General features: G+C 38.7%; 1 protein-coding gene across 3 annotated transcripts in view; it reads left to right on the top strand.

The window, feature by feature from the left end:
* LOC123511314 (mothers against decapentaplegic homolog 3-like) overlaps positions 1–27,500 on the top strand; it is a 211,251-nt gene that overhangs the window by 175,712 nt on the left and 8,039 nt on the right. For 2 of the 3 annotated variants that reach the window (XM_045267095.1, XM_045267097.1), the window contains exon 4: positions 2,400–2,561. In XM_045267095.1, the coding sequence (XP_045123030.1) occupies positions 2,400–2,561 (162 nt within the window). The remainder of the gene's footprint in view (positions 1–2,399; positions 2,562–27,500) is intronic. The other variant, XM_045267096.1, reaches the window with a different exon arrangement.

The following is a 27,500-nucleotide window of genomic DNA, read 5'->3' as shown; positions in this document are numbered from 1 at the left end:
ACGGAAATTTTTTTACCAAAATTTTTTTGAAAAGGTCCACCCTATATGCCATCAAATATGTACAGTATATGAAAACAACTTATACATGCCCTCCTACTCAGTCCAACATTAAGTACAGTCGACTCCCAATTAACATGGGTTTGAATAACATGGTTTCAATTTAACACAACAATATTTCAGGAGATATGATTAAATAATGTGATTTATTTGATTTAATGCAGGTTAACTTGACTCAATGGTGTCACACACACCCACACTGCTTCTGGGTGGATTTGCTTTGAGATGCTCTCAGCTGGATTCTTAAACAATACTTTCCACCTACATCAGTTGGGAGAAATCTGTATTCTTAAGAATGAACGCTGCCCTCCCGCAGCTCAGGAAGGCAACAATCCTGACCCATGTCTTCATTACCTTTGCATAAATTTTGCCTAAATACTTGTTATTATTATTTTTTTGTGAACTAATTGATTTTAAAAACATGAAAATATATAGGTTATCATTCAATTAGCCTACTTTACAAAAGTTGTAATTGGAACCAAAACCAGGGATGGAATCCATGAAACGTTGGTAGCGCATCAAAAATAACAAAGCTTTAGTTAACCAACACTGTGAAGAACAACAGTGCTGCCACCAGCATCTCCATCTCCCAAGTTTTCTGTCAGAATTTTACGTAGCTTATGGTCGATTATATGTCTTTAATGTTTGTTAATTACACATTTATGTAGATTGTTGATGGACTGTCCTCTTCCCATAGCCTGCACAGTTGAAGGAGATGGCAATTCTCTCCCATGTTAAGGCCACACTATATGGCCATTTGTGGTTTTATTAAGAAGCATGTTTTCCTGCCATACCAAGTCTTTAATAAATCACACTCAGCAGCAGTAATAGGGCTGATTCTCTTCATAAAATTTTCCATGTTGCTTGTGGTGGAACCGTGAGGCAGCGTGGCTTAGCCAGCTGACATGAAGGTTGACAAACACTTCTACCAACCACGACCAAATTATACTCAGGGTTTATTTAATTAAATGCATTAATAATAAATGTATGAATATGGGATAATATTCCAGGCATATAAAATCATACAAGTCACATTGAATCAATATTTTAAAAAATTTCCCGGAAAAGAAAGATGCAGTATCCAAGCGTCCTTTAACCTCCTCACAAGATGATCAGTGATGCGTGATGGTGAATGTAAGGACATGTTTTTGTTATGTTAGTGACTTATGAATGTAATGTACATTAAAATGAGAATGTGTGTTTTTATTGTTTCCGTGATGTAGCAATATATTAATAGTTTTTAAAGTTTGAGTAATAAAATACCCAAAATAGGCAGACTTTCCCAGTGGCCAGGAACATAACCCCCCTATTACCATTGTTTTCTGTGGGAAAATTATGTTTCAATAACATGATTTTGAATAACAAGACGTCTCCAGGAACACAACCCTTACATTAATTGCAAGTTGACTGTATATGGAAACAACTGATACATGTCACTCTAATCATTCCAACAAAGACTACATTCCTAAAGAAAATGGTATATGATAGAATCAGGAAGCCACTAATAAATTATTTCAGATTTTAGCGAGGGAATATGTGCTGCATGACCCATTGCCTTCTGCTCTGGCAGGAAATAATGAATTCCATCATTGCACCTGCACTGAGTGTCATGTGTCACATCATTGGATAAAGTTGAGCCTCCCTGATGAGGTGCTGCCCTCCATCTGTATGTTGTGTTGTGGCTTTGTTAGTTTCCAGTACTTGGTAGGTTTATAGTAAAATTATCCCCTTTCAGAGAAATCAAGTCATCACCATTGATTGTCAAACTATTTGCTTCAGTAGCTCAATGCAGGAAAACATGTACATGTATATTTTTTTCAGAGGTGTGACAAATTCCAGAGAAAATTTACATCCAATTAAGGACAATCTTTTCATCCACAAATTGTATTATGTTCTATCCCTCAGGAGGCAACATTTATTCCCTATGTCTTCTTGTAACAATATAATTAATTCACTGAACATTTTCTAATTGGCCACTTCTTGGAAGGTGCTGGGTAATAGTCATCTGTTGTAACATGATCTGTACTGATATGTCATAATGTACTTCACATCTAGCTAAAGGAAAACATCTTTGGTGGTTCTGGAAATTCAGTCATTGTGTATGTTATTTATTTATTTTATTTTTTTGAGGGAACATGGAAGAGAGGGGGGTGATAAAAACCTTATTGGAAAGTGACAAAATAAGAATAATGATCCTTGGGGATGTTTAGCAGCAGTAGAGCTCCTTGTGAGCTGACTTTGGCAGTATAGTAGCTAGGACTGGGAGTAGTGGTGGGTATAGGGTGAGGGAGTAGGCAGCAGCACTCCATCTAGGCATGATATTTGACATTGCATTTTTCCAGCAGGCATGATACCCACGTCACCATCGCCGCCCCTTGATGCACAGCCAATCACTTACTGCGAACCTGCCTTCTGGTGCTCCATCTCCTACTATGAGCTGAACACAAGAGTAGGAGAGACCTTTCATGCCTCGCAACCTTCCCTCACTGTGGATGGCTTTACAGGTGAGATCTTCTTTTCTCATTTTGTTCTAATAATGATGCATTTTCAGTAGTATCACCACAAGGTCAAACATTTTTGGGTTCACACTGAAGAGGACAATGCTGGTGACACCATCAGTGCTGTCAGACAACCATAATCTTAATCCCTGGGAGAAGTCATCGTACACCTCAGTCACCCTGAGCGAGTGTTGTAGTTAAGAATTAATTATAAAACACAGCAGCAAGTTGGAAGAGTTTGGAGAGTTATTCCTTGATGGGGAGTATTATAGGCCACTAAAGTCCGTTCATCCAAAGAATCCAGGCCGAAACTGCTAGTTCGGTTGGCAGCCCTGCCCACCCCCGCCGCCACTAAACCTTCCCGACACTTAAATTTTCTTCAAGTACATTTATTTTTCTTCACTTAACTCAATAGATATACAAGTTTATAGCTTGAAGAAAAATAAATGTACTTGAAAAAAATTTAAGTGTCGGGAAGGTTTAGTGGCGGGTGGGCAGGGCTGCCAACCGAACTAGCAGTTTCGGCCTGGATTCTTTGGATGAACGGACTATAGTGCTTCATCATTAATTGTATATACCAAGGGCCAAGCAACCCAATAATTCTCAAAAACAAGTCTTTAGTCTTTGGAAGTGGTTTGATCTGTGGGCCACGAGGGCTTGTTTTGAAGGTATTCTATTGTAGATGTATGGCTGCAGCTTTCTGATGCTTTTATAAATGAATTACTGCAATACTTAGCAGATAATGTATTTTACCATCATTTATTGCTCTTTGCTATAAGGATTTGTAGGAGTATTATCATTTTATTCACCTAATGGTAGAAAAGTAACTTCACTATTGAATCAAAGTCACGATTAGAGGCATGAGATTTAACAACACCCACAGCCAGGACAGATACATGTCCTATCACTAGCTGCCATCAGCACATTGATTTATTTCATGTCATATGTTTGACTCTGGTTCTCTCCTGTATGCCGCACAATAAGTAAACTTAAATCTTTATCTATAGTACCAACTTCCATGGCCTAAAACATCTCTTACCATTCAGTCTTATTCGAAATATAAATAACTCCTTTGTGATCTCATTTCCTGAGATTGATGGGGTTGCTGCATGCTGATTGGCTTAAAAGCATTTGCCAAATGTGGGTAAACAAAAGCAAACAGTATTGAGAGGCGTTTGTGACTGTTTGCTAAAACTTGCCTCCATTTGACTCAATTTGCCCCAGCCGCGCCACTACTGAAAACGTCTTTGCTACAGTTTGCTTCCTCATGGCTCTGAGTTTTATATCATGTACTGTTGTATACGAAATTGATACACTGTTAATTTGGGTTCATGTTGTTCATATAGACTGGTGTTCTTATGTGTAATCTGTCTCTATATATCAGATTGATACATTGTTCACAGGGCTGTGTTGTTTTCTGAAATGTAGTTTATCTACTTGATATTTCAAACAGGAAAGCACTAAAATGGACTTTTAATTTTGAATAGGATAATAGTGATGGCTCATCTCTTCTATAAGTGAAGTATTGTGTCCTCTCTGGCTTTCCCTTACCAATATATTCTTTCTCATCATTATTGCATACCCAAAGTTGGTTGGGATGTTGGTGCTGACCTAGAGATCCACTCACCCTTGCCATTTGTTTTTCTTTTATTAATGATGGGGATTCACATGTGCAGCATTGATCTCCTTGTCTTCTTCAGGCAGCTGAATTTATGTGGATGGGTGGCAACTGGAAGTATGTTTAAGTCAAATTATTAAGTTTAGTCATATAGGGCACTCAGAGCTGCCTGAGTTGGAGGATAGTTTAGTATGGATGCTTTGAGGGATGTTATGCTGTATGTTCCCTAAGCATTTCCACATTATTATTTAACACCAGTTGTACTCAAGGTTACTTAATGAAAATCAAACTGCCCAGACAACCAAGGTATTCAAATTAAGTGGGAGTATAATGGGGACATGAAACAGCCTTTAGAATCTTCAGGCAATAATGCCTTCACTATACAGACCTCTGAGTGTTTCCTGCTATTGGACTTGACCATTGTTGACCTAAGCTTCGTGTAGTCACCACAAGTGTACACAAATCTTGCTACTTCCAAGATGCAAACACCATTAAAAATCCTCAAATCTCCATTGGCAATTAGAGTGCAAAAAATGGATAGTGGTTGTGAGTGGTTCCCAAACCCCACATCATCCCTAGATGAATTACATTATCAAGAAAAAATGTGAAGCTCCATTTTATTTGTAATTTTTATTGCTCTTGGCCACTGGTCCTCATACATATATATATATATATATATATATATATATATATATATATATATATATATATATATATATATATATATATATATATATATATATATATACACAGGGGTCCTCCCTTAATGTGCAGGAAAGGGACCAAGAAAATGTGCGCATATATCAAAAACACACTAATCAAATAATAGAACCCTATGTTATATACAAGATTGGGACTGGGACCCACCAAGACTGACCCCAGAGACCCCTCCTATAACTGGCCCCAATTCAATCATTCCTGAAACATAAAATATTATTATTCCATTTACAACAAAGTTCTTACTTACATATAGTGACTGGACAGTGAGCTTGCAGGGGTAAGTTTGGGAGTCATGAACTACCTTCACAATATTATCCCTAGCAGGAGGTGATGCCTGCTGCACTGTATTCTTTATGGCATATACATTTCATCATGTTATGAACTGTGGACTCTATCAGAGTAAAATCTGCCTACTTTACAGAGCTTCTCACCTACCTCAACATTGGCTTATAATGTCTAGTTTCTCTTGAAATTAAATTTTTTTTTTTTTTATAAACTTGCCATCCTTCACTATACCTGTAACACCCTTCTCTTTTGTATTTTTGGAAGGAGACATATTCACAAACCTAGAAAGTTCACAAATGTTACGTATTACCATCCTACAAAGGTCAGAAATATCATAATGCTTAGCAAACATAAAATATAAACTGCAACACATGCAAGCTGGAACAATGTGGCTGAACCAAAGCATAAACACGGCGTCAAACTGTCTTGTTGGTTCTTTGTTATATAATGTTTAATTTCTATATTGTGACATTTAATTATTATTTTTGTTGTTAAAATATCATTACTTGATTTATTTCAATTTATTTTATTGGTTTTTGGCAGAAATAAGTAATTTTTTAGCAAGTATATATTGTTCCCAAATGAAAGTTTCTTTTTTGCCAAGTGCACATAAAATTGGAAAGTTTGCTCATTGTACGAGTGATGGGAACAAACCGAGGTGCCCTATAAAAAAGAATGTGTGTGTGTGTGTGTGTGTGTGTGTGTGTGTGTGTGTGTGTGTGTGTATATATATATATATATATATATATATATATATATATATATATATATATATATATATATATATATATATATATATATATATATATATATATATACAGTGGAGACTCAATACTCGAATGTCCAAATACTTGAACTTTTCAATACTCAAATGCAAAAATTTGATTTAATATTAAAAAAATTAACTGGTAGTCAAACATCCACACACTTGGTTGTAAACAGTGGCTCCCTGATGTCCCCCTTCCCTGTCCGCCAGTTGTGACTTGTGCTGCCGCAGTCATCAGAATAACATTCTTCTGCATTCTATCTGTAGTTTTTGATTTATAAACTTACATTAACACCAATGGCTTATTAGTCGTGAAAATATCTGTTAATCAAATGGCCGCACATTTGGTCGTATACAAAGCTCTGTCATCTCCCTTCTCGCAGCCACCACTGTACCATTCTGATACCGTATTACTGGTAATACTGTTATTACCATTGTACCGGTGTACTGGTGCATCCCTAGTCCTGCCGCAGTCTTGAGAGAAACAACATTCATCTGCGTTCTGTCAGTAGTTTTTAATTTAAAAACTTACAATGACACCTAAGAGGCTTATTAGTGATGAAAATAAGGAATCTGGTGAGAATGCAAGTGTTAGTGAGCCACAGCACTAGATTAGTAGATTCACAGGAATCACACAAGGGGAAAAGTTATGAAGATGTTTTCATGAATGATGACTTGTCCTCCGGCAACCTCCCTCCTCCTCCCCACCCTTCTGTCTTCCTATTCTAAATTATCCATCACCAACCTTCACTTACAGTAAGTATGTACAAATCAAAACAAAAAGAAAAGAAAAATTGCATTAAAATTTTTATAAACTTCAGGTTTTGCTAAGATAAAAACGAATTACCTGATTTGAAGGTATCAATTACTAATGAAATACCGCGGTATTTCATTAGTAATTCACCATCACTCAGTGCCACGGAGTCGAGGTTATCCTCATGGCATGAGCGTATTTGAATAAAAAGATATGATATCCATTATAGCAGGCAATAGAGGAGTGAAAACATAAATATAGTGGTAAAAGCAACACACAGGCTAAAAGGGTCACAAGAAGAAGAAGAAGAAGGGGCTTTGTTGCCGCGAGTCTCTGCCTTGTCTGTGGCCGATCTCATCTCTGCTTTATTTTTTGGTATTCCATGTAAGATTTCACTTTATGCATTACAAAACAATCCTTTCTTGGGGCAAGGTTTGTAAAAAGCTAATAGAAATGTTGTTTTGTGAACATAAATACATATATAAGACAGTAATACCACCTGGAGAGGTGATGTTCCCAGTAACCTGAGAGCAACCTGATAGCAACCTCGTTACCGTCCCTCCAAGCGTTCATGGATGCCATTTCACGGCAGGAGGTTGCTCTGACGTTGTTAAAGTTTCTTGGATCCAGCTCCTGGCAGCCAATGAGCACTTTTAGGTAGGCTACCACCTCCATCCGCCAACAGCAACGAATCTTGTGGATGCTATTTTATGAAGGTTGGTATGTGAGCAGGAGGTTGCTATGGAGGTTGTCTGTACCAACATAGACAACAACCTGGTTCTTGGATCTGGCCCCAGAGCTTCCACCTATCAGCCAGCTGTGGAACTTTGGTGTGCAGTTTGAAATTGCATCTGGCACTGAGTTTGAAAATGTGGTTGGGCCAAATCGTGTATAAGCAAACTGATTGTGCAAATTAAATTAATTATAATATTTTTTCAGTCGCGTTATAACAAAAACTCGTAAATCAAACACACTTAAATTGAGTTACCTGTATATATATATATATATATATATATATATATATATATATATATATATATATATATATATATATATATGTAGAGAGAGTGGTACCTTGAGATACGAGTTTAATTCGATCCAAAACAAATTTTCCCATTGAAATGCATTGAAATGCCATTAATTCATTCCAGCATCCCCAGAAAGAGCACTCCTTACGTGTTTTCAGGTAAAAGAAAGGTTTTTGTAAATAATAACTATTGCACAAAAACATAATAAAACATAACATAAGATAATATAAATAGATAAACTACTCTTATAAAGTACATTTATCTCAGTGGGTGCATTCCAGTGGATGTTACCTTATCGCATTCCCAACCCACAGTTGGGACTGTCAATCAGCTGGAGTGTACAAATATAGCCACCTACAGAAGACTGGCTGCTCTAGTAATCAAAGAAGAGCTCGTTGACAACCCTGTAAACATTATTCATTGAATAAATAAAGTTTTGAATAGGAGAGAGAGAGAGAGAGAGAGAGAGAGAGAGAGAGAGAGAGCCCCTCCCCTCCATGATAAGTGTCGGTAGAGGAGGTAGGCGGAGATGGGAGAAATTTGTTTTGCCTTTTCAGTTACATACACATGCATACTTTATTAAAGTATGAAAATGTATAAAATAAAAGCAAAAGTTTATTTATTGTTTGATTTATAGGTATCAATAGTCAAACATTTTTAATACTCAAACGGCCATTTGGAACTAATTAAATTCGAGTATTGAGTCTCCACTGTATATATACAGTGATCCCTCATTTATCGCGGTTAATGGATACCAGAACCCCCCCCCCCTCCCCCGCGAAAGGTGAAAAATCGCAAAGTAGGATTTTTCCCCCACCCCTAGGAATTTTGGTGTATGTGTATGTGGGTACCAGAATATTTAAAATATGTAAACAGTATTTATACTTTACATATACAGTATTTTACTTAAATCTATTTAATTATGAAACCTTATACAGTAATTATACATTTACACTCTCTCTCTCTCTCTCTCTCTCTCTCTCTCTCTCTCTCTCTCTCTCTCTCTCTCTCTCTCTCTCTCTCTCTCTCTCTCTCTCTCTCTCTCTCTCTCTCCCTCCCACCCCTCCCTCTCACATGATATGTAACACTCACCCTCTTCTGCCCTCTTTGATCACATGCAAAAGTTTTACTTTTTTCACTGATGGTCATCATCTTCCTCTTCCTCTTGGGCTCACTAGAGGAAGCTTTTCAGGGGCACAGGGCTTAGGTGGCATTGTAAGGGCTTAATGAATCACTACTTGAACAAAAAAAGTTGTCGCGAACACAACACTAAGATAGTGTATGCGAAACAGTCAACAGCATGGACGAGACTGGCAAGACACAACCAAGGCACATGGAATAGAAGGTCGACCTACGAGGTATTCAAAATGGGTCTAATATGAACATCCGTGATGTCAACGGGTACACAAGTGGTCTGAGCGGGGACGTTGGTTCAGTTAGCAACAGGGGTGTGGAGTCGGAGTCGAGGAGTCGGCTACTTTTGGCCGGAGTCGGAGTCGGAGTCGGAATTGGAGTCAGAGTCGAAGTCGGAATTGGAGTCAGAGTCAGAGTTAGAGTCGGTAAAAATATGAGCGACCCCGACTCCTTTAACTTTAAGTTCATTTTCAATAAAAAAATTTTCAAACCACATACACATTTTTCAAAGGCTGTGCTGCTGTGATCAAATAAATAAAAATTTAGTTACATTCAATATTACTTCCATCCCACAAGTTTTTGTTACATCAGATAATTATAGCAGAACAATAACCATGAATACCATTACTTAATTTAGAGAGTAATTATAGCATGTTATTACATATAAAGATAATTTTTATTAATTTATGATAATGATATAATCAAGTACACTTTTATTATGGATTGACTCGAAAATATGTAAGTATTGATTCTCATAACTTTCGTCTTTTTTGGGTGTGTCAACTAGCGGGCTTTTTGTGTAATCTTTTCCCTTGGCCACCATCCCTTATGTAAAAAAAATAGACTATATCATTGTACTGTAAAAAAAAAAAAAACGGAGTCGGAGTCGCAACCTTCAAATTTTCTGGAGTTGGAGTCAGAGTCGCAACCTTCAAATTTTCTGGAGTCGGAGTCGGAGTTGGAGTCGGACTTTTGAAAGTCCCCTGGTTAAGGTGGTGTCACACTAGCAGTTTTTCCGTCGATTAATGCAATTTCCGTCTAGTTTTAAACGTTCCGCATGAACTTATCTCATGAATTTGTCAGACGTAGGGATCGTTTCCATCTGCAAATTTTCTGCCTTTGTTTACATACCAAGAACAAGACCACAAGACTTGCCGCGTCTCCTCAACCTGCTTCTACGTGCATTGGTTCTACCACTAACCATGAACGCATCCATGCACGCTTTTTGGCTTGTTTAGCTCGTCTAACTTTCGTAATACACAGTATTATGTTCAGAGCAGCGTGTCTTTGCCGCAGCGTGGCCTCCATGTTTGTTTACATTAATTTGTCGGTCTGTGTTGGCCGGAAGTGACGACGGAAAGTGACTACGAAACACCGTTTGTGTGTGACAGGCCGCAACCAAATTTTGTCGATTTTCTGAAAAACTACAGAAAAAGTGCTAGTGTGACACCGCCTTTAGCAAGCTGCCTGGTAGGTGTTCACGTGCTTCTCTCTCTTCCGCACCAACATCAATCACAATGCCAAGTCGTGCAGTGCGTGACTGTTTTGATTATCAGTAGTATATGATATGTAGTATGTTGTATGTGATAAATGAAAACCATTATTTTTTTTTTTCTTGGTAATTTTACACATTAAGACATTAGTAAATTTTTGATGTTTAGTTATTTGGAAGTAAATTTCTGATGTTTAGTTATTGAGAGGTCCCCATCCCCATTCAGTTATTTGTGTAGATATAAAATGCCTCAGTTATATATGTAACGTAAAAATGAAATGATAATAATAATGAAAACAGCAACACTATATTAATATTAGTAATAATAAGAGCAAAAGTTTAATGATAGTAATAATAATAATAATTATTATTATTATTATTATTATTATTAATAACAGCAAGAGTATTGATATCATTAAATATAATAATGATACAATGATCAAAGAGAGAAAGAGAGTGCTCTGACAGTTGAAAGAGAGAGAGAGAGAGAGAGAGAGAGAGAGAGAGAGAGAGAGAGAGAGAGAGACCTGCTGGCAAGTACAGGGTGTGGGGTAGTAATAGGAGGGAGAGAAGCCTTCACAAAACTTGTCTCCTGTGCCAGGCAAGTATGATTTGCTCACTGGGCAAAGGAAGCGCGTGAGGTTTCCATGCAAGAAAGACACGTCCTGGGAGGAAGCTCCCCTGTTGGTGAACCCACTGACGTCACTAGCCCCAGCTCTTTTCACCTTAGAGCTGTGCATAGGTTGACCTATTCTATGGGCCTTAGATACAACAAGCGAAGATGTTGGGTGAGGCTGCATATGTATACGAACAATACATGTGCAGTGCTTTACGTACATTGTCATCGTTATTGCACACCAACTTACCGAATTACTGTACGTACAGTATTTGTAAGTGACGCCACAGACCCCATGATATAGCAAAAAATTCGCAGAACGTATCTACGAGTATGTATAAGAACCATGAAACAGTGAAGCCGCGAAAGTTGAACCGCAAAATAGCAAGGAAACACTGCATATATACAGGCAACCCCCCTTAACGGAGGTTCACACAACAAAATTTCGCTACAACGAAGGTTTCATTTTGCTACTATCTGCTCGTTTAATGAACACCAAACTCGCTTTAACGAAGTTTTATCCTGGTAATTTTTTCCAAGTTTGAAAGCATCGCCGTATCAGGCAAGCTGACAGGCTTTTGAATACACCAGTGCCTCGTGGACAACACGCACACCACTCACTCCCCCTGTTCGAAACAATAACAGCGTCAACAGCAGCTCATCGTCCCTCGCTGAACTTACACCAAAACACCCTGCAATGTCACCTAGCGTTGTTAAGAAGACCAGGAAGTCTCTTACTCTTGAAGTAAAGCTGGATATCTACTATTTTCAAGTCAGCAGACTCTATTAAGAAGGTTGGTAAGACCATATCTTCCCTGCAAGCTAAAAGAACCACCTGAACTCATGACTCTACAATGGATAAGATGGAAAGACTTGTGGAAATGTGGTACATAAGTTTTATATGTGATACAATGATGTGCCCCTTGTTTACATTCCACAGGTTGCCGGTTAGTGTCTTTCCCGTTTCACTCTCCATCCCTTCATAAATTTAAGATCATCAACATTATAAAGTTACATACATACATATATTAGTGTACATTATATTGACTTAAATTAAACAGCCTAAATGTTTAACCTCATAATTTTTACTTTCATTAAACCTTTCACTGTACTATGATGCACTCTCGCTTTGTTTACTCTGAATGGAAGTTCAAGTCAGGGGTTAAACTTGCTATAATCGGTTCGCTTAATGAAGTTTCACTTAACGAAGGTTTTTTTTTAGAAACGCAACCCCTTCGAGGGTTAGCTGAGGGTTGCCTATATATATATATATATATATATATATATATATATATATATATATATATATATATATATATATATATATATATATATATATATATATATATATATATATATATATATATATATATATATATATATATATATATATATATATATATATATATATATATATATATATATATATATATATATATATATATATATACAGGTGTCCCTCGGTTAACGATCGACTACTTAACGATATTTCGCTCATACGATCCCTCCAAATTAATCCCTATTTTTTGGTTAACGATCGCCAAAATTCGGTTAACGATCGGATTGACCAATCGCAATCGCGATCGCAATCGCGATCGCAGCGCCTCCATCCACCCGCGGCCCGTGCAGTAAACACACCACAGTCTTTCCCGCTGTTTTGATTGTGCAACAACAACTCTATCACGCTCGCTCTAAACTTCTTTTTTTGTGCTTATTTGTGATCAAGTGAACTTAGTGATGGCTTCCAAGCGACCCAACGATTGTTCTCCACCGGGAGATAAGGCTAAAAAATCGAGAAAGAGCATTGGCCTTGATATTAAGTTGAACATTGTACAAGACGTACAAGACGTACAAGAACTGCTGGACAGTCATTCTGAGCCTCTCTCCAACGACGACCTCATGGAGTTGGAGAAACAAAATACTTTGGAGGAAATGGAGGAGGACAAGGAGCCTGAAAGAACCCTCTCCGTCAAGATTTTCGAGGAGATTTTTAATCATATTAACCAGGCCATACATCTTCTCCAGGAGAATGACCCCAACCCAAACCGAAGTAATGGCGTGACTAATGCTATAGAAAATGACATGAAAGTGTATAAAGAACTATTTGAGGCAAAGAAAAGGATGGCAAAACAGACAGTCATCTCATCTTTCTTCAAACCACTCACCGCCCAAGCAACCCCATCCACATCCCAAGCAACCCCATCTACCGATCAAGCAACTCCATCCACCTCCCAAGCTACCCCATCCACCTCAAAAGCAATCCCATCTACTTCCATAGGAGTCATCTCGTCGTACTTCAAAGTTCGTCCTGCTACCTCGAAAAAAACTCCACCCACTTCCAAAACAACTCCATCCACCTCCAAAACAACTCCACCCACATCCAATCTATCCTTCACATCCACCGTAACCTTGAGTGACGATGAGGAGAGCCTGGATGACCCACCCCCACTGGAAAACGTATTCTCTCAAGAATTTGAAGGGTTTGAAGCAGCTGACCGAGTTTGGGTCGGTGTGGGCATGATGATTTAATCCTCCAAGGCCCTGTGTCCCTCGGGGCACAAAACAACACACTACGCATATCACATCCACTCCTCAAGGTAAGTACTACCAATTCTAAAGGTGTAAATAACAACTAACAACATAGAAAGTGTCGTTTATTTACGCATCGCGAAATACATGTATGTAGTTGATAATTTCAAATCCCTCAGTTAGCGATCGTTTCGGTTAGCGATCTGTTTTTGGGAAACGTAACCCTATCGTTAACCAAGGGATACCTGTATATATATATATATATATATATATATATATATATATATATATATATATATATATATATATAGGCAACCCCCGCTTAACGAACGAGTTACGTTCCTAAAAAAACATTTGTTGCGTGAATTTTCGGTAAGCGAACCAATACTCCGCTTAACGAACGTTCGTCTAACGAATTCCGGTTTGACGTACTATATAAAGTTAGACCAAAAAGTTTGCATAAAGTACAACCACATCCGTTTTAGCGAATTTTCTGGATTTGAATTTGCCAGGTTAGGGACCGAACACGGCAGCTTTGCTGTGATTGGCTGGTTCCCTGCCTCTGTCTCTAGCACTCCTGGAGCTGGATCCAAGATTCTTTAACAACGTCCTGCTGTGAAATGGCTTCCATGAATGCTTGAAGGGATGGTGACAAGGTTGCCATCAGGTTGCTCTGAGGTTACTGGGAACACCGCGGTATTTCATTAGTAATTCACTATCACTCAATGCCACAGAGTCGAGGTTATCCTCATTGCATGAACGTATGTGAATACTAAGATATGATATCCATTATAGCAGGCAATAGAGGAATGGAAACATAAATTTAATATCGTGATGAAAGACAACACGCAAGCTAAAAGGGTCACAAGAAGAAGAAGAAGCGGCTGAGTCGCCGTGAGTCTCCGCTTCGTCTGTGGCCGATCTTATCTCTGTTTTATTTTTTGGTATTGCATGTAAGATTTCACTGTATGCATTACAAAACAATCCTTTCTTGGGGGCAAAGTTTGTAAAAAGCTAATAGAAAAATATATAATTTTTTTTAACCCATGTGGTATGTGGGGGACCAGCCCAGAACGCATTCCCCCTATTTCCATTATTTCCTATGGAAAAATTATGTCCGCTTAACGAATTTCTGCTCTACGAATAGCTTTGACATCCCCTATCCTGTTCGTTAAGCAGAGTATTCCTGTATAACTAGTTTGACCCCTGAATTGAACTTCCATTGAGAGTAAACAAAGCAAGAGTGTATCATAGTACGGTAAAACCTCGCTTGACGAACGTCTCTAAGGACGAACAATTCGGGAGACGACCAAAAAATTTGTCAATATATCGACCCAGGGGACGAACGCGGTTAAACGGCTCGCCTGCTGGCGAGCCGTTTGTGTGATAACTAACCTGGCTATCACACAACAACAAAACAAAATATAAGCACAAAAGAAAATAGAAACAGGAACATATGAAAAATATTACATAACATAATCTCCGTGCCACCACGATTTTCTCCTGTTTTTCCTGGGCATGGTGATGTTACCGGCGCGCTCTACTGTAGCTTCCTCGACGTTATCCTCGCTGCACTGGTGGCTCTCAGCGTTGCTGTCATCATCATCTTGGCCATGTCCAGGTACTGCAGATTGTGGCACATCCATCGCAGCTGTTTCCTCGCTCCCCTGGCAAGGAACACCGCCCTATTGCCCGCTCTTCTCACATTGAGCATCACCGCCGAAGATCAAAGGAACTTCCTGGCCACGTGCCTTTAACTTCCCTTCTTGGAAGTCCAAACTTGCTCCCACATGCGTGAGGAAGTCAGTCCCCAGCAGGCAAGGGTCTTCCAAGGCAGAGACGAAGACTGGCAATCTTTCCATGTTTCCCAGGCCAATGTTCACTATAACGGGGCCCCACATAGCGGCACTGACTTGTGACGCTGCACAGCTGTTGTGTAGCTCTGGCACGCTGCGCACATCCAAAGTCCTCTTTCATGACTGTCTTCTCGTATCTTGTCTGTCTTCCTCCCCATCCTCCTCTCCTCCATTCCATCATGCCATCAACGTCCAGTCTCAAGTAATTAATAACCTTTTCTTTTTTATTCATTTTATTATTATTTTGATAGCATTTAGGTAAGTAAAACAATTTAGGCTTTCTATAATTATTTCGTTCATGTCATGCATACATTAAAGGTCTATTTTGAATGGGTTTTATGGACAAAAGTATGATTTTTGGGGGATCTGGAATGGATTAATGGTATTTCAATATATTCTTATGGGAAAAATTTATTCAGGGGACGAACAAATCAGGTGATGAACAGGATTTAGGAACGAATTATGGTCGTGACCTGAGGTTTTACTGTACAGTAAAAGGTTTAATGAAAGTAAAAATTATGAAGTTAAACATTTAAGCAGTTTCATTTAAGACTAAGACGAGTGGACGTGTTGTGTGTGCGCTCCGTTTTTGGCTGTGGTTTTTATAGTTAGCGAGTGGTGTTTGTGCTTGGTGTCTGTGTGTGGTGCTTTTGAGTGTTAGTGAAGTGAAAGTGTGTACTGCAAGTGTTAGATTAGAGTGAAATAGTGGTTAGAATCAGTGTTTGTGAGTTAAAAGTATTTTTGTAGAGCGAGGAGACTAGGCTTGTAACTGTCAAGTTGACCTTGAAAGAGGATTAGTTGACCTCACTTAGGCCCCCCCACCACCGCGGTTCCCCCACCCCGCCGTCACCAAGTATTTTTATTTGTTTGTGAGTTAACAGATTGTAAATTAGTATGGCGGTAGCTACTGAGGTATATCAGAGTGTGATTGAGTGCGTGAAAGAGAGTGTTGAGGTGGGATTGGGAGAGTTTGTTGTGTGTGAGATGTGTGGGCATGACAGGAAGGTCGTTGACTTTTCTGAGTGTATGGTGTGTAGGCTCAAGAGCGAGAATTTAGTTCTTTCTCTTGAGCACCGAGAATTGCGAGAGGAAATCAGAAAGCTAAGTGAGGGGAAAAGTGCGAACGAAGTTCTCATCTTTGAGTTGAAGGAGGAGGTTAAGAGGCTTGGGGAGGCAGTGGAAAAAATTAGGCAGGAGATCAGTGTTAGGCCGAAGGTTGGACCTTCTGAGGGCGACAGGGTGGCTTGGCCCTCTGTCGGGAAGAGCAGAGTGGGGAAGAGGGAGCAGGCGAGCCAGACTGGGAAAGATAGTAGTCAGGATGGGCAGAGATGGCAGGTTGCGAGGGAAGGAAAGCGGAGGCAGTTAGGAGGATAGGACTAAACCTGTTGAGTGTGAAAATAGGTTCGGTTTGTTGGAGGGGAGGGGAGAGGAGAGTGAGAGTGGAGTGAATGAAGTGGTTGTGGTGAGTGAAAGGAGAAAGAAGGGGGTAGAGGAGAGGAGGAGGATGGTTGTGCCTAGCACACCTCAGGTGTGTGTGGTGGGTGACTCTCAGGTTAGGTATTTAGATAGCACTTTCTGTGGGAAAGACAGGGATAGGAGGACGAACGTGTGTATGCCTGGTGCAGGTGTGAAGGCAGTGAGTGAGGAGGTGCAGAAGAGGGTTGGGGGATGGAGAGGAGGGTGTAGTAGTTTTGCACGTAGGTGGGAACGATGTCAGAGCAGGTGGGTCGGAGGAGTTAGTGGCAAGATTTCGGGAAATGTTAGGCAAGATAAGGGAGAGTGGTAGGAGGTGTGTAGTGTCAGGAATCTTGCCTCGTGTGTATGTTAGCAGGAATGGTTGTCTAGAGCCATTGGTGTGAATGATCGGGTAAAAGGGATGTGTAAGGATGTGGGTGTCAGCTTTGTGGATGTATGGGATAGGTTCTATGGGCGAAGGGATTTGTATGCTAGGGATGGTGTGCATCTGAGTAGGAAGGGTGTGGATGTGCTGAGTGGATGTCTGGAGGGGAGTTGGGATGGAGTGTAGGGGTGAGGTAGCAAATGCATTCCAGAAGAAAGATGCTAGACATAAATTAGATAGGATAAACAGAGATAGTGAAAAGATTAGGAAAGATTTCCAGGTGCAAATAGGAGAGAATAAGATTAGGATTCCAAATAAGGAGACAGCATCTAGGAAGGTAGCAGGACTTAAATGTTTTTATGTAAATGCCAGGAGTCTTAGGAACAAGAAGGACGAGTTATCTAGTTATATAGTTGAGGAGGACTTAGATGTTGTATGTGTCACAGAGGCATGGGTAAATGAGGAAAAGTTTAGGAAAATAGGAAAGAATATGAAGTAGATGGATACATTATGTATTTACACCAGAGAATTGGTAGGATAGGTGGAGGAGTAGTTATTTATGTAAAAAATCCTTCATTTCCAGTCAGGTTAATGGTATTAAGGTAGATAACAGAGTAGAGTCCTTATGGCTGGATGTTAGAGTAAACAAAAGTAAGGTTATTAGAGTAGGAGCTTTTATAGACCACCTAACCAGTCAGCAGATGTAGACAACCTTATGGTAGATGAGATAAATAGGGGTGTACTAGTCAGACAATTATCTTAGGGATTTTAATCTTAAGTCAGTAAACTGGGAGAGGATGGTAGGAGATGCTAGTGAAAATAAGTTTATGGAAAGTTTTCAGGATAACTATTTAGTGCAGATGGTAGATAAACCTACTAGGGGGAGGAAGGTTTTAGACATAGTACTAACAAATATTGAGCATTGTTTAAAGGAAGTTGAGGTAGGAGAGACTTTAGCAAACAGTGACCATCATATAATTAGATTTATCATTAATTCCAGTAGGGATAATATAGTGAATAAGACTAGAGTCCCAAACTATCAGAAAGGCAATTATGGTAGGTTACGTCAGTTATTAGGAGAGGTAAACTGGGAAGATAGTTTTGGAAATAAAACTGCACAGGAGATGTGGGATATTTTTAAGGTTGTAGTAAAGGGTATAGTGATGCAGTGTATCCCTTACAAAGATATAAGGCAGAGAAACAGGAAGCCATTATGGTGGACTCATGAGATAGGTAGCCAGATCAGAGAGAAGAAGAGGGCATACAGAGAGTTGCAGAAAAGTGGGAAGATGTAGATTTGATTAGGTACAGACAGGTCAGAGATGATTTGAGTAAGGTTATAAAAAAAGTAAAAGGCAGGCAGAGATAAAACTAGCTAGAGCTGGGAGTAAAGATCCCAAAAATTATATAGTTATTACAAGGTCAGTGATAAAAGAAATAAGGATAGGATTGGACCACTCAGAAAAGATGGTGTAGTAGTGGATCAAAATGAAGACATAGTAGAATTATTGAATGAACAATTTTCTTCAGTATTTACTAGGAAAGAATAGGAAATCCTGTTACAAACAGTGCGACGAGTAGTTTAAGAGCTTTAGAAAATATTGATATAAAACCGGGAATTATTAGGAAATTTATTCTTGAACTAGACGATAGGAAAGCTAGTGGTCCTGATGAGCTACATGCCAGAGTACTTAGGGAGGGTGTAGACAGTATTTCTGAAGCACTTAAGTTAATCTTTGAAAGATCACTTAGGTTTGCTGAGATACCTCAGGACTGGAAGTTAGCTAATGTTACTCCAATATTTAAAAAGGTAGGAAGGATGATGCGAATAATTATAGACCGATCAGTTTAACTAGTATAGTATGTAAGATACTAGAGAAAATCATTAAGGGTAGTATTTGGGAGCATTTAAATGAGAATAGATTAATTAGAGATACCCAACATGGCTTTAGATCAGGGAGGTCCTGTCTTACAAATTTGCTCGATATCTTAGAATATATTACCAAGGAGTTAGATGATGGAAATAGCATAGATGTTATATATCTAGATTTTAGCAAGGCGTTTGATAAGGTACCGCATAGGAGGCTAGTGTACAAATTGAGACTACATGGGATAGGGGGTAGGTTAGTTGATTGGATTAGTGAATGGCTTTCTGATAGGAAACAGAGAGTAGTATTAAATGGGGCAATGTCTGAGTGGAAGGAAGTGGTTAGTGGGTACCCCAAGGATCAGTGCTAGGACCTCTTCTTTTCTTGGTGTACATTAACGATTTAGATATAGGAATTAGTAGCAAAGTATCAAAGTTTGCAGATGATACTAAGATAGCATGTGCAGTACAGGGTGAAAAGGACAATTACAGAATACAACGAGACCTGGACAGGCTGATAGCATGGGCAGACAGGTGGCAGATGGAGTTTAATTCTAAAAGTGTCAGGTTATGCATTTAGGTAAAGACAACACAAACTTTAACTATGAGATGGAGGGATGTTGGCTAGAGGCAGTAGAGGAAGGAAAGGATTTAGGAGTAGTGATAGACAGGACTATGAAATTTTCAAAGCAATGTTTAGAAGCAAGAAATAGGGCAAATAGGATCCTGGGTTTTATAAATAGAAATGTTAGTTATAAAAGTAAGGAAGTGGTGCGTAGCTTATATAATTCCTATGTTAGGCCCCATTTAGAGTATTGCATACAGGCCTGGTCACCCCACTATAGGCAGGATATCAACATGTTAGAAGCAGTTCAGAGAAGAGCAACTAGGATGATACCAGCATTAAAGCGCCTGGAGTATAGAGATAGATTAAAGGAATTAAACATGTTTTCATTTGAGAGGAGATGTATAAGAGGGATATGATAGAGTTATTTAAAATGTTCTCAGATACAAACTACATAGATGTGAGATCTTTCTTTACCTTAGAGGAGGGAAGTAGGACTAGAAATCATGGCAGGAAGATTAGAAAGCAAGGCTGCAGGTTAGATATAAGAAAATATTTCTTTAGTCATAGGGTGGTAGACTTCTGGAATGCATTGCCAGAGACGGTTGTAAATAGCACTAGTTTGACAATGTTTAAAAACAGATTAGATAAGCACTTAAATTTATTAGATTTATAATTATGTATAGTGCTGCATGATAGTTTTTATAAGAAATTTACTATAGTTAAACAAGACATGATCCCCATGTATGGGGACCACAGATTGTAGAGGATTCGCTGCAGGACTTAGCCCTGTTAATGGGCCAAATATTTAGAATTAGTATATAATGTATTGTGTACTTGTAAGTGTATCTTTAAGTACTGATGACGAGGTCGCTGTGCGACTGATACAGGATAACCTAGATGGGCCCTGGTGGCCCTTTGTTATCCTATTATTTATGTTATGTTGTTATGTTATAATGTAGACGCATCATTGTACCACATACAGAACTTATATACAACATTTCCACAAGGCTTTCCATTTTATCCACTGCAGAGCCACGAGTTTGGGTGGTTCTTTTAGCTGTACGGTCTCACCAGCCTTCTTAATAGAGTCTGTTGACTTGAAAATAGTAGACACACTAGATGGGAGTCAAGCCATGGTGGTGAGCAATGTTATTAGTTTTCTCACCTCTCTCATGTCTGTGAATAATATCCAGCTTCACTTAGAGAGTAAGAGATTTCTTGGTCTTAGCAACGCTAGACGACATTGCAGGGCTGGTTGCAGGGCGTTTTGGTGGTATATTGAGCAAGGGAACACGAGCTGCTGCTGGACGCTGTTGTTGTTTTGAACTAAGAGTGGGAAAGGGTAGGGGAGTGAGTGGTGCGCGTTTTGTCCACGAGAGGTGCTTGTGTATTCAAAAAAGCCTGTTGGCTTGTGTGATATGGCAGGGTTTTCAAACTTGGAAAAAATTACCTGGGTAAAATTTTGTTAAAGTGAGTTTGGTGTTCGTTATACAAGCAGATGGTAGTAAAAGGAAACGTTTGTTGTAGAGAACTTTCTTTGTGTGAACATTTGTTAACCGGGGGTTGCCTATATATATATATATATATATATATATATATATATATATATATATATATATATATATATATATATATATATATATATGGTGTGATGAACACTAAAACCCTCACTTCTGAAAGAAATCATAGCCTTCCTCCCCACAATGTATTCTAATATGGTATAATCATATATGTACCTTATAATCATATATGTCTCCCAAGCATTCATATAGGCTCTCCCTGGTTTTCCATCATTTAATATTAAATAAAGAAATTAATTTCAAATGATATCTAGGGTAAGATTGAGGTAAATTAAACACTGAGTTTAACAAGCGGCATGCATAATGTCTGCCATATCAATAATAAAAAATGATTTCTCAGTCAAGTTATAGGCAGAAAATGGGACACTCCAAGATGGTGATAGAGCATTGTTGATGTCGTGAGGGATGATCACACCAGACAAGATCTTTTATATTTTTGGTTTTTAGTATTATGTTTCGCACTAATATTATACAAAGGAGACTCAATACTCAAACATCTTAATAGTCGAACTTTTCAATACTTGAATGCAAGAGTTCAATTTAATACTTAAAATAATACCTAATAGTCGAATGTCCATACACGTGGTTGTAAACAAAGGCTCCTTGGCCTCTCCCTCCCCTCCCATTCTGTGTGTAGTTTATCATTTATAAACTTACATTAACACCAATGGCTTATTAGTGGTGAAAATATCTGGTAATCAAATGGCTGCACACATGGTTGTAAACAAAGCTCTGGACTCCCTCCCCACTGCTACCATTGACCCGTTCTGATACCGGTATTACCAGTAAAATAAATGCCAGTAATCCGGTTTACCAAATACTGGTGTGCATCCCTAGTCCTGCCACAGTTGTGAGATAAACAACATTCTCTTGCGTTCTGTCAGTAGTTTTCCACTTAGAAACTTATAATGGCACCAATGAGGGTTACTAGTGGTGAAAATATGGAATCTAGTGAGAGTGCAAGTGTTAGTGAGCCATATCCCACCATTTAGTGGGTTCACAGGAATCACACCAGATGTTTTCATGGATGGTGACTTGTCCTCTGACAAATTCCCTCCTCCTCCCCACCCTTCTCCCTTCCTCTTCCACATTATCCATCACCAGCTTTCACTTATGGTATCTATAGATCAAAATTGTTAAAAAAATTACATTGAATTTTTTATAATCTTGAAGTTTTGCTAAGATTAAAACAAATTAGCTGATTAATAGGTATCAGTAGCCAAACTTTTTGATACTCAATAGCCATTTGGAACGAGTTAAGTTCAAGTATTGAGTCTCCACTGTAGTGTTTTGTGATTACCAAATGTTGCTGATTCTAATTGTGTTATTCCTAATAGTAAAAGTAATGTATCTACCATGATATTGGGGGAGAACAAAAGCTAACCAAGTACTTTGTCTGTCACCATGAATGTATCAATATTTTTTACACATCAGGGGCATAGCAAACTGGGATGTTTTGAACTTTTCGGAGTATCCATTTAAATAGTCTCTAAATACTTAATTCCCTTGTCATGTTTTAGGCTGCAAGTTGGACCTCTATTTTTTGTAATTTACTGTTTATCTATACTGAAGACAAACATTCATTGTTTTACAGTTGATAATTGATGGAAGAAGTTTATTACACATAATAAGTGGTATAAGTAGATATATACATAAGGCAGAAGATTAAGAATATTACTAGTGCCTTCGACTAATATTTAATTTAGGAGTGCCATTGTTTATATGGTGTTTGTAGCACTCTCATGCTTTGTTCAGATTACTTCCTATATAAGGGGTGACCTGAACAAGTGGTAACTTTGGAGAAATCTCTAATTACTGGACCTTAACTCTTCCATAAATTGTTACAAAAAAATCACCAAAATAGAGCTGTACCTATAGTTTGTTGTACTATCACATTTTCATTTAATTTGTTTAATGCATTTTTTGTTATTGTTTTTGTCATTAATTGTACTGTACACCCACACCTCACTCTACCTATTTCACAAATCACTAGATACATGATGATTCAGTATTGAACAAACAATAGATATTTTTTGACAGAACATTGAGATGGGGATTAAATTTCCACTGTACTGTTTTAGTGTGATGTCAGATCCTCTCCTCCATCTGTCTTTAACATGTTCCTTGTGATACAACCCACCTTCAGTTTTGTTTTGTTTTTTATGGTGAGGCCTATAGCACCTGTAGACTCGCATGAAGAGTGTGTAGGAAGTGCTGTTCAGCTTCCCCCCATTAGTGGCGCAAGCAATTTTATTTATAGTGGTACCCATATTAGGGCCCATATCCCCACCCAAGCTCATCTGAGTGTAACCACCTAGAACCTGGGTATCATGGTGACATGTAGGTAACTTTAAACCACTCGACAAATGGCAGTGTTTAAGGCTGTACATGGTGGGATTCGAACCTACGTGTGGACGTTTGCCTGATCCCACTTTCACCACCTTATCCACTATGCCACCGCCGCCCTAATTACTATCCACTGTTGCGATGCGACCCACTGGTGGGTCTTACAATAATTTTTGCATATATCACATTTTAATCTCACTATTAATAGAAATTGGATTATGTAGTAAAATTTCAATAAACAGTATGTGTAGGAGGGCATAATAAACACTGATTGATAATTAAGATGAAGTTAGGATAGCCATGAACAACAACGCACTAGAATCAGCTAGAGGCAGTAATCTTGAGGCAATGTGACATCATACAGATGTCAAATCTTATTTTACATAATACCTTGAAAATACAATTTACAAGATACAGGCAACCCCTGCTTAACGAAGGTTAACACAAAGAAATTTTGCTACAACGAAGGTTTCATTTTACTACCATCTGCTCGTTTAATGAACACCAAACTCGCTTTAACGAAGTTTTATTCAGGTAATTTTTTCCAAGTTTGAAAGCACCGCCATATCACGCAAGCCGACAGGCTTTTGAATACACCGGCGCCTCTCGTGGACTCACTCCTGTTCAAAACAATAACAGCGTCAGCAGCAGCTCGTCTTCCCTTGCTCAACTTACCACCAAAACGCCCTGCAATGTTGCTAGCGTTGCTAAGAAGACCAGGAAGTCTCTTACTCTGGAAGTGAAGCTGGATATTACTCACAGACATGAGAGAGGCGAGAAAACTAATAGTATTGCTCACCACCATCTTGACTCCATCTACTGTCTCTACTATTTTCAAGTCGGCACACTATATTAAGAAGGCTGGTGAGACTGTATCTTCCTTGCAAGCTAAAAGAACAACCTGAATTCGTGACTCTACAATGGATAAAATGGAAAGCGTTGTGGAAATGTGGTACATAAGTTTTGTATTTGATACAATGATGCCCCCTTTGTTTACATTCCACAGGTTGCTGGTTAGTGTCTTTCCTGTTTCACTCTCCCTCCCTTCATAAATTTAAGATCATCAACATTATAATGTTACCTACATACATACATTAGCGTACATTATAATGACTTAAATTAAATTGCCTAAATGTTTAACTTCATAATTTTTACTTTCATTAAACCTTTCACTGTACTATGATGCACTCTCGCTTTGTTTACTCTCAATGGAAGTTCAAGTTAAACTTGTTATAATCGGTTCGCTTAACGAAGTTTTTTGCATAACGAAGGGTTTTTAAGAACGTAACCCCTTCATTAAGCGGGGTTGCCTGTACAGTGCTTACTCCAATTTTGCGAGAAATAGGGCGGCATTGTGAGTCGCAAATTTGGAAATCGCAAAATTGGAAGTATTATTCCTATGGGAAAAATTGAATATGAATATGGTCGCCTAATTTTTCCTTCCTTTTCCTTTCTGTTAATATATCGAGCCAGGTATCTTTCCATATGAATGATCAGTGTTTGTACAATGGCTACGAGAATAAAAAATCTGTCCACCATAGGTTTTTACAGCTTTTTTAATTTTCTCACTGTTTTTAAACACCATTCTCACAGTTGATTCTCCCACACCAAACTATCTGGAAATATCACAGTTCCTTTTTCCATCTCTTTTTATCTTACTTATCTTCATCTGCTCCAAAGTTAGCCTAATGTTTTTCTTGGTTGGTGGCGCCATATCGCACAAAGTCGAGCACAAGGATTCCTCCAAATTTGCAGAGAGAATTCCGTGGAGGTGTACGTAAACAAATGGAAGGTGGGGGGGGAGCGGGGCAATGTTGCCAGATGAGGTTCGTTGATTTACCGCCAGATTTTTATGAAAACTAGCCAAAAACCACCAAACTATGATAAATATAATATAAATATGATAATAAAACAGTATAATATGATAAATATGAATAAATTAATAAAATATTGCCTATGTAATACAGTAATATATAATTTGCGGGAACGCTCTCTCTCCAGCCACCACTCGCAATACCGTGAGAAAGGAGCAAGATGAGGAAATTTTAAAAATGGCAATTTTTGGTCCTTGGTCACAAAATTGGCATATCGCAAAATTGGAGTAAGCACTGTACAACACTTTCATGAATGCACCATGTCATTCATTTTTTGAGTAAATATCACCAACAATTATCACACCACATAATCAATGATCTCTAAGTACTTAAACATTAACGATGTACACAGGTAGCAAATCGAACAAATCGTAACGTATTTAAATACAATAAATCTTGAAGTATAATTAGATATTGCAGTACTGATCATATAAGGAAAAGATTTTAATTTCAGGCACATGCAATGACAATGTACAGTCGCTCACAAAAGTATCGGTGCAAAAATCGTCGAAACATTGTGGAGCACGGTGAGAAACTAACCGAAACTTCACTGTCCGTCTTGTATGTTTGTATACCTGATGCTGGTAGTTGCCCCTCCACACTCTCTCTCTCTCTCTCTCTCTCTCTCTCTCTCTCTCTCTCTCGACCTTTAATTCCGCCTTTCTTTTTTTTCCGCTTTACTACAGATGAAAAATCTTACTTAGTTAATACTGTAAATACAGTAACATATCTTAAAGTAGTATATAGTTAAAAAAAACTAAAGCTTCATTTTTCACATATTTTATTTCATTATTAATATTTTGTGTGTCCTCCACCAGCTGCTAGCTAACACAGCATTGAGCCGTGAAGGCATAGATGTCACTAGTGTTTCAGTATAGTTTTGTCTGGGTGCTCGTCGGAGTTGTTCGCACACCTCCAGTGCAGAAGCGATAACAGCAGCATGGGTCCTGGGTTGTTGCACTGGCATGCGTTTCACCATTGCTACCCACATGTGTTCTATTAGGTTGAGGTCTGGCGATCTTGGCGGATGTGGAAGGAGCGTGATGTAGGGATGCTTGGCAAACCAATCCTTCACAGTGCGACATGTGTGGATCGGGCTGTTATCCTGAAGGAGATAAAAAGGTTCATTATCTGGGAACAACCATGCTTGAATTGAAGGTAGTAGCACCTCCTCCAGGATCTCTACATATTTTTCTCCGGTAAACCTTCCCAGACCAACATCAATCAGCCAGTTCCCCGAGCCCACTGGTGTTAATCCATCCGAACAGTCCAGCAGTGACAAGCCCACTGCATCTTGTTTCCACTACATGCTCTGCTTCGTATCTGAAACACACCATCACAAGTTAACTATGGATTTTCTTATCTTTATATAATTATCTTTTATAAATGACTTGTCTACAGTGTATTTATTGGTGTGCGAAGACTCTAATTATGCCTTCAAACTTTACCATGATAACTGGATAGTACCAGAACATCAAAACCATATCTAAACTGTGTATGGCAGAAGTTATAGTGAGAATACGTGGTTATAGCTACGACAAAATATTGCCGCTACTGTTCACTGTATCTTTAGTTAATTATCTTATTGACCGTAATTTTTCCCTTTACAGTGAACAACCTGCATAAAAACGAAAGTTTTGAGTAAGAAAGTATTTGACATGTTATGATAAACAAACGTGGAGAGAGAGAGAGAGAGAGAGAGAGAGAACCGACCTGGTGTTCAGTGGCCTCCAAACATAGAGTGGTTTCGAAACCCCATCCGAACAGAATGCCTTTTCATCGCAAAAAACGGCACGCTCCCAGAACCTAGCAGGCTTGTCAGAATACTCTAGTGCATATGCCATCCTTTGCTCCATGTTGTGCTCAGACAGTTCAGGCTTACTGGCTGGTTTGCGAGCTCTGAGATCTCTTTCATGAAGCCTACGCTGAAAGCCCGCTGTATCATGCAAGTCGACAGGCTTTTGAATACACCAGCACCTTTTATGGACAAAATGCGCACCACTCACTCCTCTACCCTTTTCACGCTTGTAGTTCAAAACAATAACAGTGTCCAGCAGCAGCTCGTCTTCCCT

The sequence above is a fragment of the Portunus trituberculatus genome, chromosome 31 (assembly GCF_017591435.1).
Source record: "Portunus trituberculatus isolate SZX2019 chromosome 31, ASM1759143v1, whole genome shotgun sequence".
Taxonomy (NCBI): domain Eukaryota; kingdom Metazoa; phylum Arthropoda; class Malacostraca; order Decapoda; family Portunidae; genus Portunus; species Portunus trituberculatus.
This window is presented reverse-complemented; position numbering and strand designations above follow the sequence as displayed.